Source organism: Pogonomyrmex barbatus, unplaced genomic scaffold (assembly GCF_055798465.1).
Source record: "Pogonomyrmex barbatus isolate J1 unplaced genomic scaffold, ASM5579846v1 scaffold3, whole genome shotgun sequence".
NCBI lineage: Eukaryota > Metazoa > Arthropoda > Insecta > Hymenoptera > Formicidae > Pogonomyrmex > Pogonomyrmex barbatus.
The window spans coordinates 3,430,571-3,444,134 of record NW_028297127.1 but is presented as its reverse complement, the minus strand read 5'-3'; the positions used below and the strand labels follow the sequence as shown (position 1 = coordinate 3,444,134).

General features: G+C 31.8%; 1 protein-coding gene across 1 annotated transcript in view; it reads right to left on the bottom strand.

Annotated features, from left to right (window-relative positions):
- Positions 1-13,564, bottom strand: part of dpr1 (defective proboscis extension response 1) — a 303,032-nt gene that overhangs the window by 229,186 nt on the left and 60,282 nt on the right. The window contains exon 2 of the mRNA XM_011644328.2: positions 9,895-10,061. Within this exon, the coding sequence (XP_011642630.2) occupies positions 9,895-10,061 (167 nt within the window). The remainder of the gene's footprint in view (positions 1-9,894; positions 10,062-13,564) is intronic.

The window sequence follows — 13,564 nt, the reverse complement described above, 5'->3', positions numbered from 1 at the left end:
TTTTTGGACCCTCGTTGTTGCGATCGTGTTTTTTACATAATGACAGTATTTCTTTCTGCTTGTAAAAGATGAAAAAGATGTACGTAGATTCTAACATTATTAAAAGAATTTTTATTGAAAAAATACTTATTTTCTCAAGTTTAATAGAAAGAGATAAGTATTATACGAAAGATGAATATTATACGAATTTATTTAAAATGCAAATTAAATTATTTAGAATTTGAAGTTCAAGGATTTAAATAAATACAATCATCTTTTGAGTTTATTATATATGCGACATACATATAAAATTATTTATTTTATCAAATATATTAAAAATTACATTTAATATTTACAATTAAAAGATTAATGTTTTTATAGATGTCAGTTGTTTATTTGTTGTAAATGAGTTAAAATATTTATTGTCATTTACATCGTACAAAATACACTTTAATGTGTATTCTTCAATGGGAAAGTGGAAAGGATCAAATCCCGCGAAACTCTGGCGAAACAATTTACGCCGATTGGACAGAGAGGTTGGTAAGCTGCTTTGTTGGTTGAACGACTCGTAAGCCGTACTTTAGCCAGCATAGACATCTCCGATGTCCTGCGTAAAAAAACAGCAATATCCTCTTTCCAAAAGAACCACGTCGCCATCAATGTAGCTGACTTATGAGCGCGTGTCTCTCGACGACTTCGGTGGTGAATTGATCTCTTGTTTGTTTCATATGATATACACAAACCATAGTATATACGTTTGAGGCAAATGGGAGGATTGGCGTGTTAGTTGAAACGCTTCATGGATCGTTCTATACAGAAATTCACGACGCGATAAACAAATTCGCGTTGTTCCATATCTCGTAAATTCGTCGAGGCGGAACCAGGTTTACCAGCTTCAGGAAGGCAGAAGGTCGGCGCATCGTCAGATAAATCTGGCAAACAGTCCCTCGATTCGTCATAACTTCCGATGTCATCTCGGTACTCTCGCGCCTCGTCTAGTTCTGTCTCTATCTCGGGCAGATAATACGCGCGGTTGATTAATTTTGGAATTCAGCTCAAAGTGGATAGTTCCTCGCGATATTCGCGACATATTTTTTTTTCATATGCAGCAAACGCTTTTTTATATCGATAATTTTTTGCTTTTTTGCGAAAATTGCCTTTTATATATGGAAGATATTACGTTATCAAAGTTAAGTTTAAAACTATTCTTCTTAATTAACGCTTGGAACTAATGACGTGATGACATTAAAAGATATCATTGTTTTCACAAAAAATATCAAAGTATTTATTTTTATTTATATATTCATAAATTTATATATTTAAGACAAGTATTGTTAAATAATTCAAATAGATATTATTTCAATTTAAGTACTTATTAAAATAATATAATTATATAATATAATTTTAAAATATGACTTGTTTTAGCATTATTTACTTCTATTTTACTTCTATTATTTCTATTTTAATCATAGGTAATTTAATTAAGCAAACACAGTCTCTCTTTATTAATTAATAAAATATAAACTAATGGAAGAATGGTCTATATCCATTTTTCATAATTCAGCTATAAAATTACGAGAAAAATTACTTGATTTTTCATACTGATTTTTAGAAATTGTTTCAAATACATTTTTATAGCGCAAAATTAAAGTACAATTTTACTTTTTAGTTGTAAGATCTTTATAATAGTCGTGGTTTCCATTTGAGAGATTATTCAAAGCGTAATTTACAAAGGGCTTTCTGCACGACGACGTAATTAGCACTTGCGCGAAGTAAGATTTAAAAGACGTCTCTTATTTTCATCGTGCAACGTTAATACTCTCTTTCTCTCTCTTTCTTTCTCTCTTTTTCTCTTTCTCTCCCCTCTTGTGTTCCTCCATGTGCATGTGCATTATGCATATTGTTAATTTGACCCACATATTATCTGCACCCGTATGCGCATGCAGAAAGTAGCGATATAGAGAGACGCGTATCAATGTTGCGGTTATCACATGCGCCATATTACCTCAAGATGCATTATTTCTGCACAGGGCGACAGAATCGCGTGGCTCGCAACGAACATTTTCGCCGTAGGCTCTTATATAGCTGCATCAAACTTTAGTAAGATTTTCTCTGATAAATGCAGATACGTGTTACTATTCATCTTCTCTCACTATTTGCACTTTCTTATTGCAAGTTTGCAGTTTCGTTAATTTTGCAATGACACAAATTCTAAATTGGAATTTGAAAGCAAAGCGTAGAATAAGTTCAAAAATAATATCAATTAAACAAGATTTTTAATTGCAAATATAATTTGAGTATTTCTAAGTATTAAAAAACTCAATAATTATGTTCTAAATTTTTGCAAATAAATCAATTATTTATTGAATAGTTTACAAAATATTTAGAAATTAATGATTAAAAATCATCCCTTGTTTTGATAATTTTTCTTCTTTTTTATATTTTTATATTTTCTTACAGTATAAAATTTCAAATAAAATAGCCGTTTCTTTATATTTGTATTATAGAACTTTAATAATATACTAATCAAGTTTTATACAAACCTTATGACAAGTGCTCATATATATACAATTTTTTAAATCGAAAAGCTGTGCGAAAATATCATATGGAAAATACAATAAATTTCCGTGTCTTACATACAAATATATATCTCCTCCGTCTATCATATTTAAATATAATTCTTCGTCGTTATCTCATTCCACCCGATGCACCTGTTCTTAACGTTTTTCTTATGTCTAGACGATTGCATGCACCTTCGCAATGCTTATTGTAACTGAAAGACGAGGCGATTTATAACATCCAATTCCCCTCGAGTAACAAGATTTATATGTATCACTAGAGGAGAGGTTCCCGAAGACATCTTGCGGGAATAAAGAACTATGACGGAGGAGATGTCAAAAGGAAACAAATAAATATGATTCGATTTCATCCTGCTTGAGATACGGATGGCTTTTTCTAAAATATGCCTTATTATGCATGCATGTACATAATTGATAAATCAAATCTAAATGTCAGAATTATTTCCCCTCTGAGTGATATACTATCACAGTTATCCATTTACATTATTCTTAATGCTCATGTATTTACAATAATTTTGTTTTCTCGCACAATCTATCATTTAATAATTCGGTCACGTAACACGTTGTTATTATTTGGATAAATGATAATATAATATTTCCGCTGTATTATAATTACTGTTATATCAGAAACAGAGAAATACAGTAAAACGTAAAAGCGTAAAATAGGAATCCTTAAATCACATTCGAACTGTAGGCAATTAAAGTATCGCTAGATTTTGGCGCAATCTTTTTACGCATATAGCTTTCCAACGGAACGTGAAATCTGCGTAATCGCCCGAAGTTGTTTTGCAATTTTATCGGACCGCCATGTTCCGCCAATCGTTATGCCATAAAAGAAGTGGAAATAAATAAATAAAAGAGAGAGAGAGAGAGAGAGAGAGAGAGAGAGAGAAAAGTGTAGGAGAGGCGTTACCGTGCAGGCAATAGCGCGGAAAGGGTACGAAGTCGGAATACGAGCGGCGGCATGCGAGATGTTTGGTATCGGAAAAGCAATTGTTCGGATTAAACGCAGCAGTTTTCGCGTGGTCCCTTTTTCATATCGGGATTTAATTTATTCCCTCACCATAACCCGCGCGTGATCGAATCGCGATTATCGCTGCCTCATCGGGAATTTCGAATATTCAATTAATTCTATCGATCTATTCCCCGAGGGATCGATTTCAAATTGTAGGCTATTAGCCGACTATGCCTTAAGGAAGCCACGTCATATCCGCATTTGCTAAATAGAAAGGAGCTTTAGGAGCGAGGAGCGAGATTATCGCATTAACCAAATCAATGCGCGATACACGCATATAGCTCTTGCTCTATATAGGATTTTTCTGTTAATTCATTAAAGTATAAATATAATAGCAGAAAGATATCTTATTAGAAAGATTTAATTAGTAAAAATGTATATTTAACGTATTTTTCATTCTTCAAAATGCCATTATACCCTGATAAATTTCTGAAATTACTGAAATATAAATTTTTTTACGAATGTAATTTATTAAAATATTTAAACAAATGTTTGTATAATCCGAATTTGATATGTCATTAGCTTTTTTACTATATTATTTTAATTTTCAATAGTCCTCAAATAAAAAATAAAATGTTGAACACCAATGAATATTTTGTAGTTCACTTTCTCTCATCGTGATGCGTATGACATTGCGCATTTGCTTCTTGCATACTTGCTCGACAATACACGTAACAGTCGCGTTGCGCTCGTTACACTATACAAAATTAGTTTGTTCAGTAACAGCCCAGCAGGGAGGTTTAATGGATCCACCGAGTATACTGGTACTATTAAATAGACACACAATAAGATTATTGCGATTTTAATGTGCTTAAACGTACGTGACAATATTCGAAATAAAACTGATCGATATTTCCGTGGTAACGTGATAATACTGTCATTTCTCATATTCAAATTACAATAGCTTCTATAAATCGGATCTTTTATCTTCAGCGTGACAAATATTTTATTTCAAGATAACATATGGATTATGTACATAACGATGTGTAGAAACGATTCAATGTATTATTTCCGTTAAAGGCAAATTTTTCTTTACATTTATTTTTTTCAGATTTTTCTTTATTTGTCCAGTCTATTTTATTGACAAAGATCTCTTGATGCTTTATTTGATTTCATCAACATTCGACATTTAAAACTAACTTTTTGTCTTTTTTGAATATAATAAAATCTATGTTTCTTATGCTATTTATTTTTAAAGTAACAATGTAAAAAATGAATTGTTTATTCATGATAGAAAACACGAAGATGTTGTTTATCTAAGATAAAGAACACAAAGATATTGTTTATCTATGATAGAGAACACAAAGGACTGATTAAACTCGTATTTTACTGCGTTAATCGCTTATGTACTTCGATATCTAATTCTCCTCTATACAAGTTGCATTTTAGAGAGCTAACATTATCGGTTCGTTGTCGATAAAAATAATTTTCGGGATCTTTCGACACTCTACTTATCAAGTTCGGTAACGAGACCGCGAAATGATCAGGGTCATCGTGCGAACCGAAGTAACGAAATTTCCGAACGGATCGCCCTTAATGGACTATCAAAAACATATTAGATCCTCGTTTGCAAGGACGGAAGAGAAGATAAGGCTCGCGGTATCGCGTCCGCTTCCGGAGATTTCCCGATTTCGACAGGAAGCCATGAGATGTAGCGGTGCTACTCTCGCTTTGTCACTCAAACAAACAGCGTTGATCGCTCACATCGGAATGCTCACATCGGAATCCGCTCTTCTCTCCTTGTTTGTAAGGTCGCGCGTAAATCTTCGCCGGGATCCGGATTGGAGAAACGGGGATGAACGACACTTCCGCTTCCCGGCGCGACACTTATTCAACTCGGGGGAAGAGCCGCGGGCTTCTCCTCGAAACGATCGAATTACCGAGTCGCTTTTTTTCGCCGTTCTGGATACAACAACGTTTCGCCGGAATAACTCCATCGTGCAGAATTCCGAAGCGGAACTCGGCAGATTCGTTCGAATTCATCTTCTCTCGAGTAAATCGATTCGGATAAAAGAGTCGCTTACACGACTGGATTATATGATATAAATTCTCAAGACTTTTAGACTCTTGACGAAAGGTAAGGGGATTAAAGTGCAAGTTCTTAAATTAAAATAGTCGAACAAGTACAATTTGTATGAATAAAATATTATTTGGAAGATATATTTTTAGATTTTGCGGATTATATTGCAGGATTGAAAAGAATTGTCATTTTTTTTCCTTCAAAACAAGGAAATTTTTTGTTAAATAAATATTTTTTTAATAAGCTTTTACTGAAAATTAATTTTAATTAACTATTTGTTTTATTATTAATTGAATTTCTTGTAATTCATAATACAAAGCTGTTTGATAAAGAACATGCTGACTTTTCCTTTTAGGATATCGTTCTGGGTCAACGGACACGTTATGTAATGCCACGCAGGGAATTAGCAATGCAGATGTTGCGTTCCCATTTTACGGATGGGCACCCCGTATAAACCGCATATGGGTATCAAGTTGCTCTTAGTGCGCGTGCAAACATAGTTAATATCCCGATTTCGAGTTGTATTGAAACACTAATGCAATGTGTCAACATAAACATCACTTTCGAAACTTTCGAAATACACTGAGACAACGTCAGTAGATGTCAAAAATGATTATAGCTTCGACCAATGTTGAAGACATTTTGATATTTTTACACTTTTCGTATATTACTTTATGAATAATTATATTAAATAATTAAATTAAAATTATATTTGTTTGCGACTAAAAAATACGAAACAAATCAAAAGTGATAGGAAAAACATAATTCGTCAGAAAGATACTATTTTTCCAGAATAATTAACTTTTACATGTTGCACATTTTTATAATCTTCTTGCAGATCGACTAATAATAGGATTAAATGTAAAAAAAGCACTGAATATATATAATGAATATTTTCCTTCTCTGCGTTTTTGCATAATTTATTTAGCTGTTTCAAATTTTCATTATTCATCACATATAATTTTCATTTAATCTTAATCTCGTAATGAAGAAAATCCTTAGGCATTTATTTTTGATATCGGAATGATACTTATGTAAATATCATTTAAACGTGTTGATTTTGGAAAAAATATTTTTATTTCGTTCGTGTGTTTTTTTTTCGCAAGATATCTGATAGCATGTTTAACAAATATTTTAAATAGGCGTCTCAAGTATACACTACGCAAACAACACATTAATGTTGAAAAAAGGAAACTGCACTGTGAGTTTACATCTCGGATATGTTGTAAACAGTTTTGCCACGTTGGGAAAAAGATCGCCGCGAATGTCTCAGTTAGCTCTGTCAACTGTGAACATTTGCCTCGCGATAACTCCATATATGTTGCCAACTTTCAGCAAGTCAAACTGTTGACTTTCTTAAACTTAATGTAGACCATCCCGTTATATCTTTACATTTTGTTTACTCTTCTTTTACGGAAAGGTTTTGGGGAAAATTGTATGAATTCATAAAATTATATTCATAAAATTTATTTTGGATTATAAAAAGATGGATTACAAAATAAAAATATTTGTTACAATATTTTATGACACAATGCATATCATGTACGTTATTATTATATATAATAAAATTTTATTATAAGGGAAGAATAATCTTCTTATTTTTATTTTATTTTTAACAATCAATAGTTATACCATAAAAAAATAATGATTACAAATTTCATAGCAGTCCATATTCAATTACAATGTTAAATCAATTATTCGGAAATGCGTTTGTGTACTTCACGATACGATAAGAAATTTAATCGCAAGAAACAAATTGTAATTTTCTTGTATTCCTACCGCCATTACGTGAAGATTATTTGAATCTTTTCCCGCGTTAAATAAGAATAAAACTCTTTCTTATTTCTTCCTTTTGAAATCGGCACGAGTCAACACCGTCAAAGATCAGAATTTTCATAGTCTTGGTCTCTTTTAGATCTGTATCCAGTATACAATTGTTCCTAATAAGAGCGGTGTGTCTAGATCGTAAAATGTAAAGCCCGTGCAAGTAGTAAGTTATTTGCCTGATGCTTTGCGTTTGCAGAATAGCAATCTACCTCGAAAAAGCAGCAATTACGATTTCGACGCATAATACCTCTCGGTGTACCGGTGCAGCAAAATATAATAATGTTATTCCCCTATATCTTTCGTGATGTTTCTAGTATTTTTGTTTAGAAAAGAGCACTTCGCTCGAGATATTATTAATTTGAGAAAAATTTCTAATTATTCTTTCATATCATTTTTTTAATATCAAATAGCAACATGGAAAATATATATTTAACAACCTCGATGCAATTCTATGCGTGACTTGCGCGAAGCTGATCGCAGTTTCGTAACAGTTAGCTAGTAATTATCGGAATGAAAATACGGTCATGACGTTTACAAGTTATCGGCGATGCGTGATCAAATATCTTCGTTTCTGCCCCTTCTCTCGGAAATAACTGGAACTCACGTTATTGACCTGGTGGTAAATAATTGCATCGTTAACGAGTAGTCAGAACAGCTGTCTCTTCCCACAATTAGTACAATAAGACATTTCGCAACAATTCAGCCGTAAAAGAAAGAATATTCTCGAATCAAAGCGAAGCTCTATGGAAGCATAATACCAAGTCAATAATTACTCAATTGCTTTTGATGAATTATATATACTATGATGAATTATAATCACTTGATCAGTACTTTTTAGAACATTTTATGAATTGATTATGAAATTTTAAATTCGTGATATTTAATGCAGTAAGTACATACAATATTCCTTTAAAGCTCGAGAAATTTCACGCGCATGGCGTCATTGATACTTATCGAATTATGCAATATCGAGTCTTATTATGCAGGTAATGTCGATATTCCCCGTGCATATATATATATATATAATATATATATATACATATATATATACATATATACATATATATGTATACGTATACACATACATACATACATACATACACATATATATATATATATATATGTATGTATGTATGTATGTATGTATGTGTGTGTATATATATATATATATATATATATGTATATATATATATATATATACTCGGCGATCTAGCAAGCATTGGCTGAAACTTCGCGAAATATCAAATCTTCGCATGCCATAGCAACTCCTGCTCTTAGTAACTAGAAGATTGAGCGACTTGATTAAATATTAAGCTTTAATAGTGCATATACGAAAATCATGCTAAAATTTCTACGATCGATATTCGATACATAATGTACTCTATTAGAGTTTCTTATTTGTGAGCGATTGTTATACTTCTTATACGAAAAGTTTGCAAATTTAATAGTTGCTATATAACGCTCGAATAATTGACGTATAATACTCGATCGATACATTACGAACGGAAACACGAAGCTAATACTCGATAAAAACACACGACAAATTTTTCAATTTTAATTAACCATCAATCAGATCGGTAGTCTCTCAGTCAAAAATCCGGAAAAATAATATCTCTTGCCCGCCTTTGAGCAGATTTAATTCTTCAAACAGGCGTCATGCATATTCTATCAATGACCTAACCAGAAACCGCAGGCCAGCCTTGCGGTAATGTTAACCCAGTAGCTCTACTCGAATCTATATAGTCTTGACGTGGAGGTATGCCTGGGATCGAGGATTTTGAAAAACGATGAAGCAACCGTAACCGCAACAGCAACCTCCGTTCTACCTTTGACGCGGTGAGAATATTGCAAAGTTCTTTTTTTGTCCCTAATATCTATATTTCATTTAAGAACCATGATTAGAAAGTTATGCATCTCTGCAGTCAAATAAGTTCTTTAATTTTGTAAATTTTGTATATCTCTAAACATTTTTTCCGCTACAATACATTCCGCTACAGTACAATTAATAGCTACATGAGTTTAACGCTTAAAATAATAATGTTTTTTTTTTTTTTATATAAGAATTAATGAGATTTTAATCTCTGTACTAAAATTTATTGGATTTGACATTTACTGCTTCGACACAGGATGCATAATAATAATGTCGTTTGTTTCCTTCCATATCACAATTTATTTAATAATTTTGTAATAATCTGTATATTTATCACAAATCATAAGTTAAGCTACACGCGTGAGCATTTGAAAATGAAATGGATATATTAATCTATTTCAAAGATTTATGAATGAACTTTGATAAACAGATTTGATATTTTCCGAACATTTTGGATTCTATTATATTTAAAATATATACGAAAATAATGTGTACGGGAAAAATTTTCCTTATAATACCATCGAACGCAAGTCTATTGGCGCAATTAACGAGTTGTCTCAAGGAAGGGAGAGTCGCAGAACTCTGAAATTATACTGTCACTCACCCCCTTGTCGCCCAGCTGATGAACTCTACAGTGAAGAAAGGCGGTTTGACCGACTGCGGTAGTGACATTCCGTGGCACATTCGTTTCGAAAGCCGGTCCGCTGCTGACGTTGCGACTTCCCTGAACAAGACTGCCGCTCAAAACTCTCTGATCGCGAATGAATGTACCTGCGTGACATATAACACAAAAATGTCAACATCAGAAATTAGCATGTCCACAACTGAATTGCAAAACTCATTAAGCGATTTTAAGCTGTGTAAAGCTTAAAGCATTTTGCCGACTCAGAATTGCGATAAAGCGGAAATAATCGCGTAATTCGCTTTTTCTCGTGTATTCATCTTTTCAAACTTTCAAGCCAATCCGACCTTTTGAAGTGACTGACAAAAATTATTTCTGTTTTTGGATCGAGAAAATCATTTGCGGCAAATAGGATGCAAGTAAATTAGTTTAGAAAATTAAAATTATATATTTTCACTCTATAATTTAATGATAAACATGTCCAATAATTTTCACTTTCTCTCTCTCTCTCTCTCTCTCTCTCTCTCTCTCTCTCTCTCATTCTTTCTCTGTCTCACATGGAACATACATAATATTTTATTTTTGTAAATTAAAAAGAAAGTACTAGATGATTAAAGAAAGTACTAGATGATTAAAAATTTTATCTAAACATAAATAAGTTTAGAGATTATGACAATATTATAGTGCTTCTTTTTTATATACTGCGTGGGCGCGCGTGTGTTATTTCGTACTTTTTTTGATCCATAATATATTTAATCAACCGCGAATCATCTGACAATGTTAAATAAATTATTATACGTATAAATGATATTATATTATATGCAAAAAATACATTTCTTTCACAGCATCTACATCTTGCATAATTTCGTATTATTGAGAAAAATATAAGTCAAACAGTATTTATAACTAAATATTAATGCTGCTAAATTTTATAATAGCATTAATATTTAGAAGCTACATCTAAAAATATTCTTTTTGTGCGCAAAATTGTACTGTTCTCATAACTTCCATGTCGTATGAAACTTGTCTTTGTTGTTATTGGACCGACTTTATGAAGAGTTCGTTTTATTGTCAGAACTACTACAACACAGATACATATCAGACAATGAGTCGAGTATGCATTGTAAGCAGCGTTAGTGTTGACGTTATCAAGGCAAATGGTAGGTTTCGACGGATGCCGCCAGCGTCTACTTAGTTATCGATTGTAACAGCAGAACTAGATAAGCCCGCAAGTGTTTGTATCTGATCTGCAGCTAAGACACAGATCGGAGATTAATTTGCAGCATGCGGATAGAGGAGGATCGGCATAGGCGAGCATGCATGATCTATGATCTCTTTATCCATTAGATTGTTTTGCACATGGATCGGTTCAGAGAGAGTATGTTTTGCGAACGGAACATTACGTCGTGTTTGCGCACACCGACGACGGTCATTTCGCCGATATTAGCGTTAGATTGCTCGCTAATTACTGACGGTATTCACAGCGGCCATAATGGCGAAGCTGAAAGTTCCGCGAAGGTATTCGTTTAAGAAGTTATCTTTACTCTTGCTTTTATAATTGTATTATTTACTACATAATTAAGATAATAGAACATCTCTTAATATTTTATTAATATTTTTTAATAAATTTTGTAAGAAAGGATTTTTTTGATGTTGGAAAAAGTTTTTATTATATTGGAATAAACAATTTTATATTCATATCATAATCTACATAAAAGTAAATACATTTATTTTTCGTTAGTATTTATTTTTATCAGCTTGTATAAAACTTATGGATGAAATATTTAATAAAAAATGAAGCATTGTCATTTCAACATAAATATAATATAATGCAAACACAAGATTTCAAAGTATTTCTCGGAATATTAAAAGTTTTTTATATCTTTTTATGTATTTTTGATTGCATAAATTGTTGCATGTAAAATCCAAAAAATATATTCAGAAATTGCATAATATTTCAATTCTTCTTATGGTATTACGTGAACTTTAGCAATTAGCTGTAGCAACTGAACATTTGAATAAGATTTGAATTCTGCGCGTAAAGTTCGTCGTTGAAACAAATCAATTTTCCTACCACGAATTCTTATATCATTCCTTAAGAATACCAGCTTTAAATATTGCTTAGAATAAAATTTTATAACTTATAGTTGTAATTTATTATTAAAGACGAAAAAGGACCGTCTTTTATAAAGAACTCTAATAAAGAAAACATATAAACTGGATTTTTATTATAACATAAATTAATTCGTCATTTTATAAATAAGAAAATAATCTATTATTTTTGTACATTTTATCTTAAAATATAGAAAAACAATTTTATATTAAAATGCATTCTTAGGACAAATAAGGACTAATTAGGACTTTCTTTTAAGAAAAGTTATAAAAGTTATAAATTAGAAAGCATACAAAATAAGAAACGCAAAAATAAGAAAATATAAGAATGATATTAAATGATATATACTTACAAGTTCCTTTCGCATTATCTGTTATGCGAATAACAGATAATGGATAACTGATAACTGTAATTTATTTATAAAGGAGTAATACACATACTGTGTTGACCGAAGTATGAATGCTAAAGCTCTTGACCTCTTTGGATATTAGTACTCTTTACATAAGTGGTTTCAGAGAACATTTGAACTTTTCAAGTACTTGTGGCGGAGAAAAGGTTCTTCTCAGTTAAATAGGTAGAACAATTTGGAAGGAATTTTCGTCTTGCGTGATTTAGATTATAAGTTTCTTATCCGTAACAATTTAAATCCTCTTTTCTGATATTCTGAAATATGAAGTCTATTTAAAAACTTCGACTCAATATACATATTGTTTGAAAACTATAATGAAAAAAGTAAATAATTTTTATTATAGATTGATGATAAAGAAAAGAAATAATAACACAATATTTTTTATTTATATCATTTACAATTACTATTTTAAATTTTCTCTTTTAAATTTCACAAAGTTTGTATCAATTAATATAAAATATTATTCAAATAATTTCTTTAGGAAACAGTAAATTTTAATCAATTTTTAATATTCAATCACAAATATTATTTAAATTTAGATAGTATATTTTTATATATGTGTTTATGTACTTCTCCTAGAAAAAAAATCAGAAACGTCAATATCAGTTGTGACACATTACTGTTTTTTTTTTTTTTTTTTTTTTTTTTTCCTTTCCTGCTACGTTATCAACGACAAATGAATCAATTTGCTCCAACGTACCATCCCGATCCATTTAATAACAGATAGAACATAGGCGTGTGCAATCAATACGAGTAACGGTTCAGCGCTCGCGAAGATGCGCATGCAAGCGTCAGCGTGATTTCTCTTTAGGTGTGCCAGCGTAATTCGTATCAAGTTAACGAATTGTATTTCATCGAAAACCGATTGACCGTCGTTTGCGCTTTCGCAGTGTGATGACAAAAGCATCATACCTCGAGATCCGCGGAACAATTTGCGAATGAAATACCGATACGCACGTGTACGATTCAATTGTAATCGGATGCGAAAGATTACTACTACTAGGAAACACTTCCGGAAGTAGACCGATGGGGAATGAGAACTTTTCCATAACAGGAAAAGTTCTCATTTCCCATTCCGCTCAGCCGCCGCTCGCGAGCGTCACAAGACACTAGGTCATTATTGGAAGTTA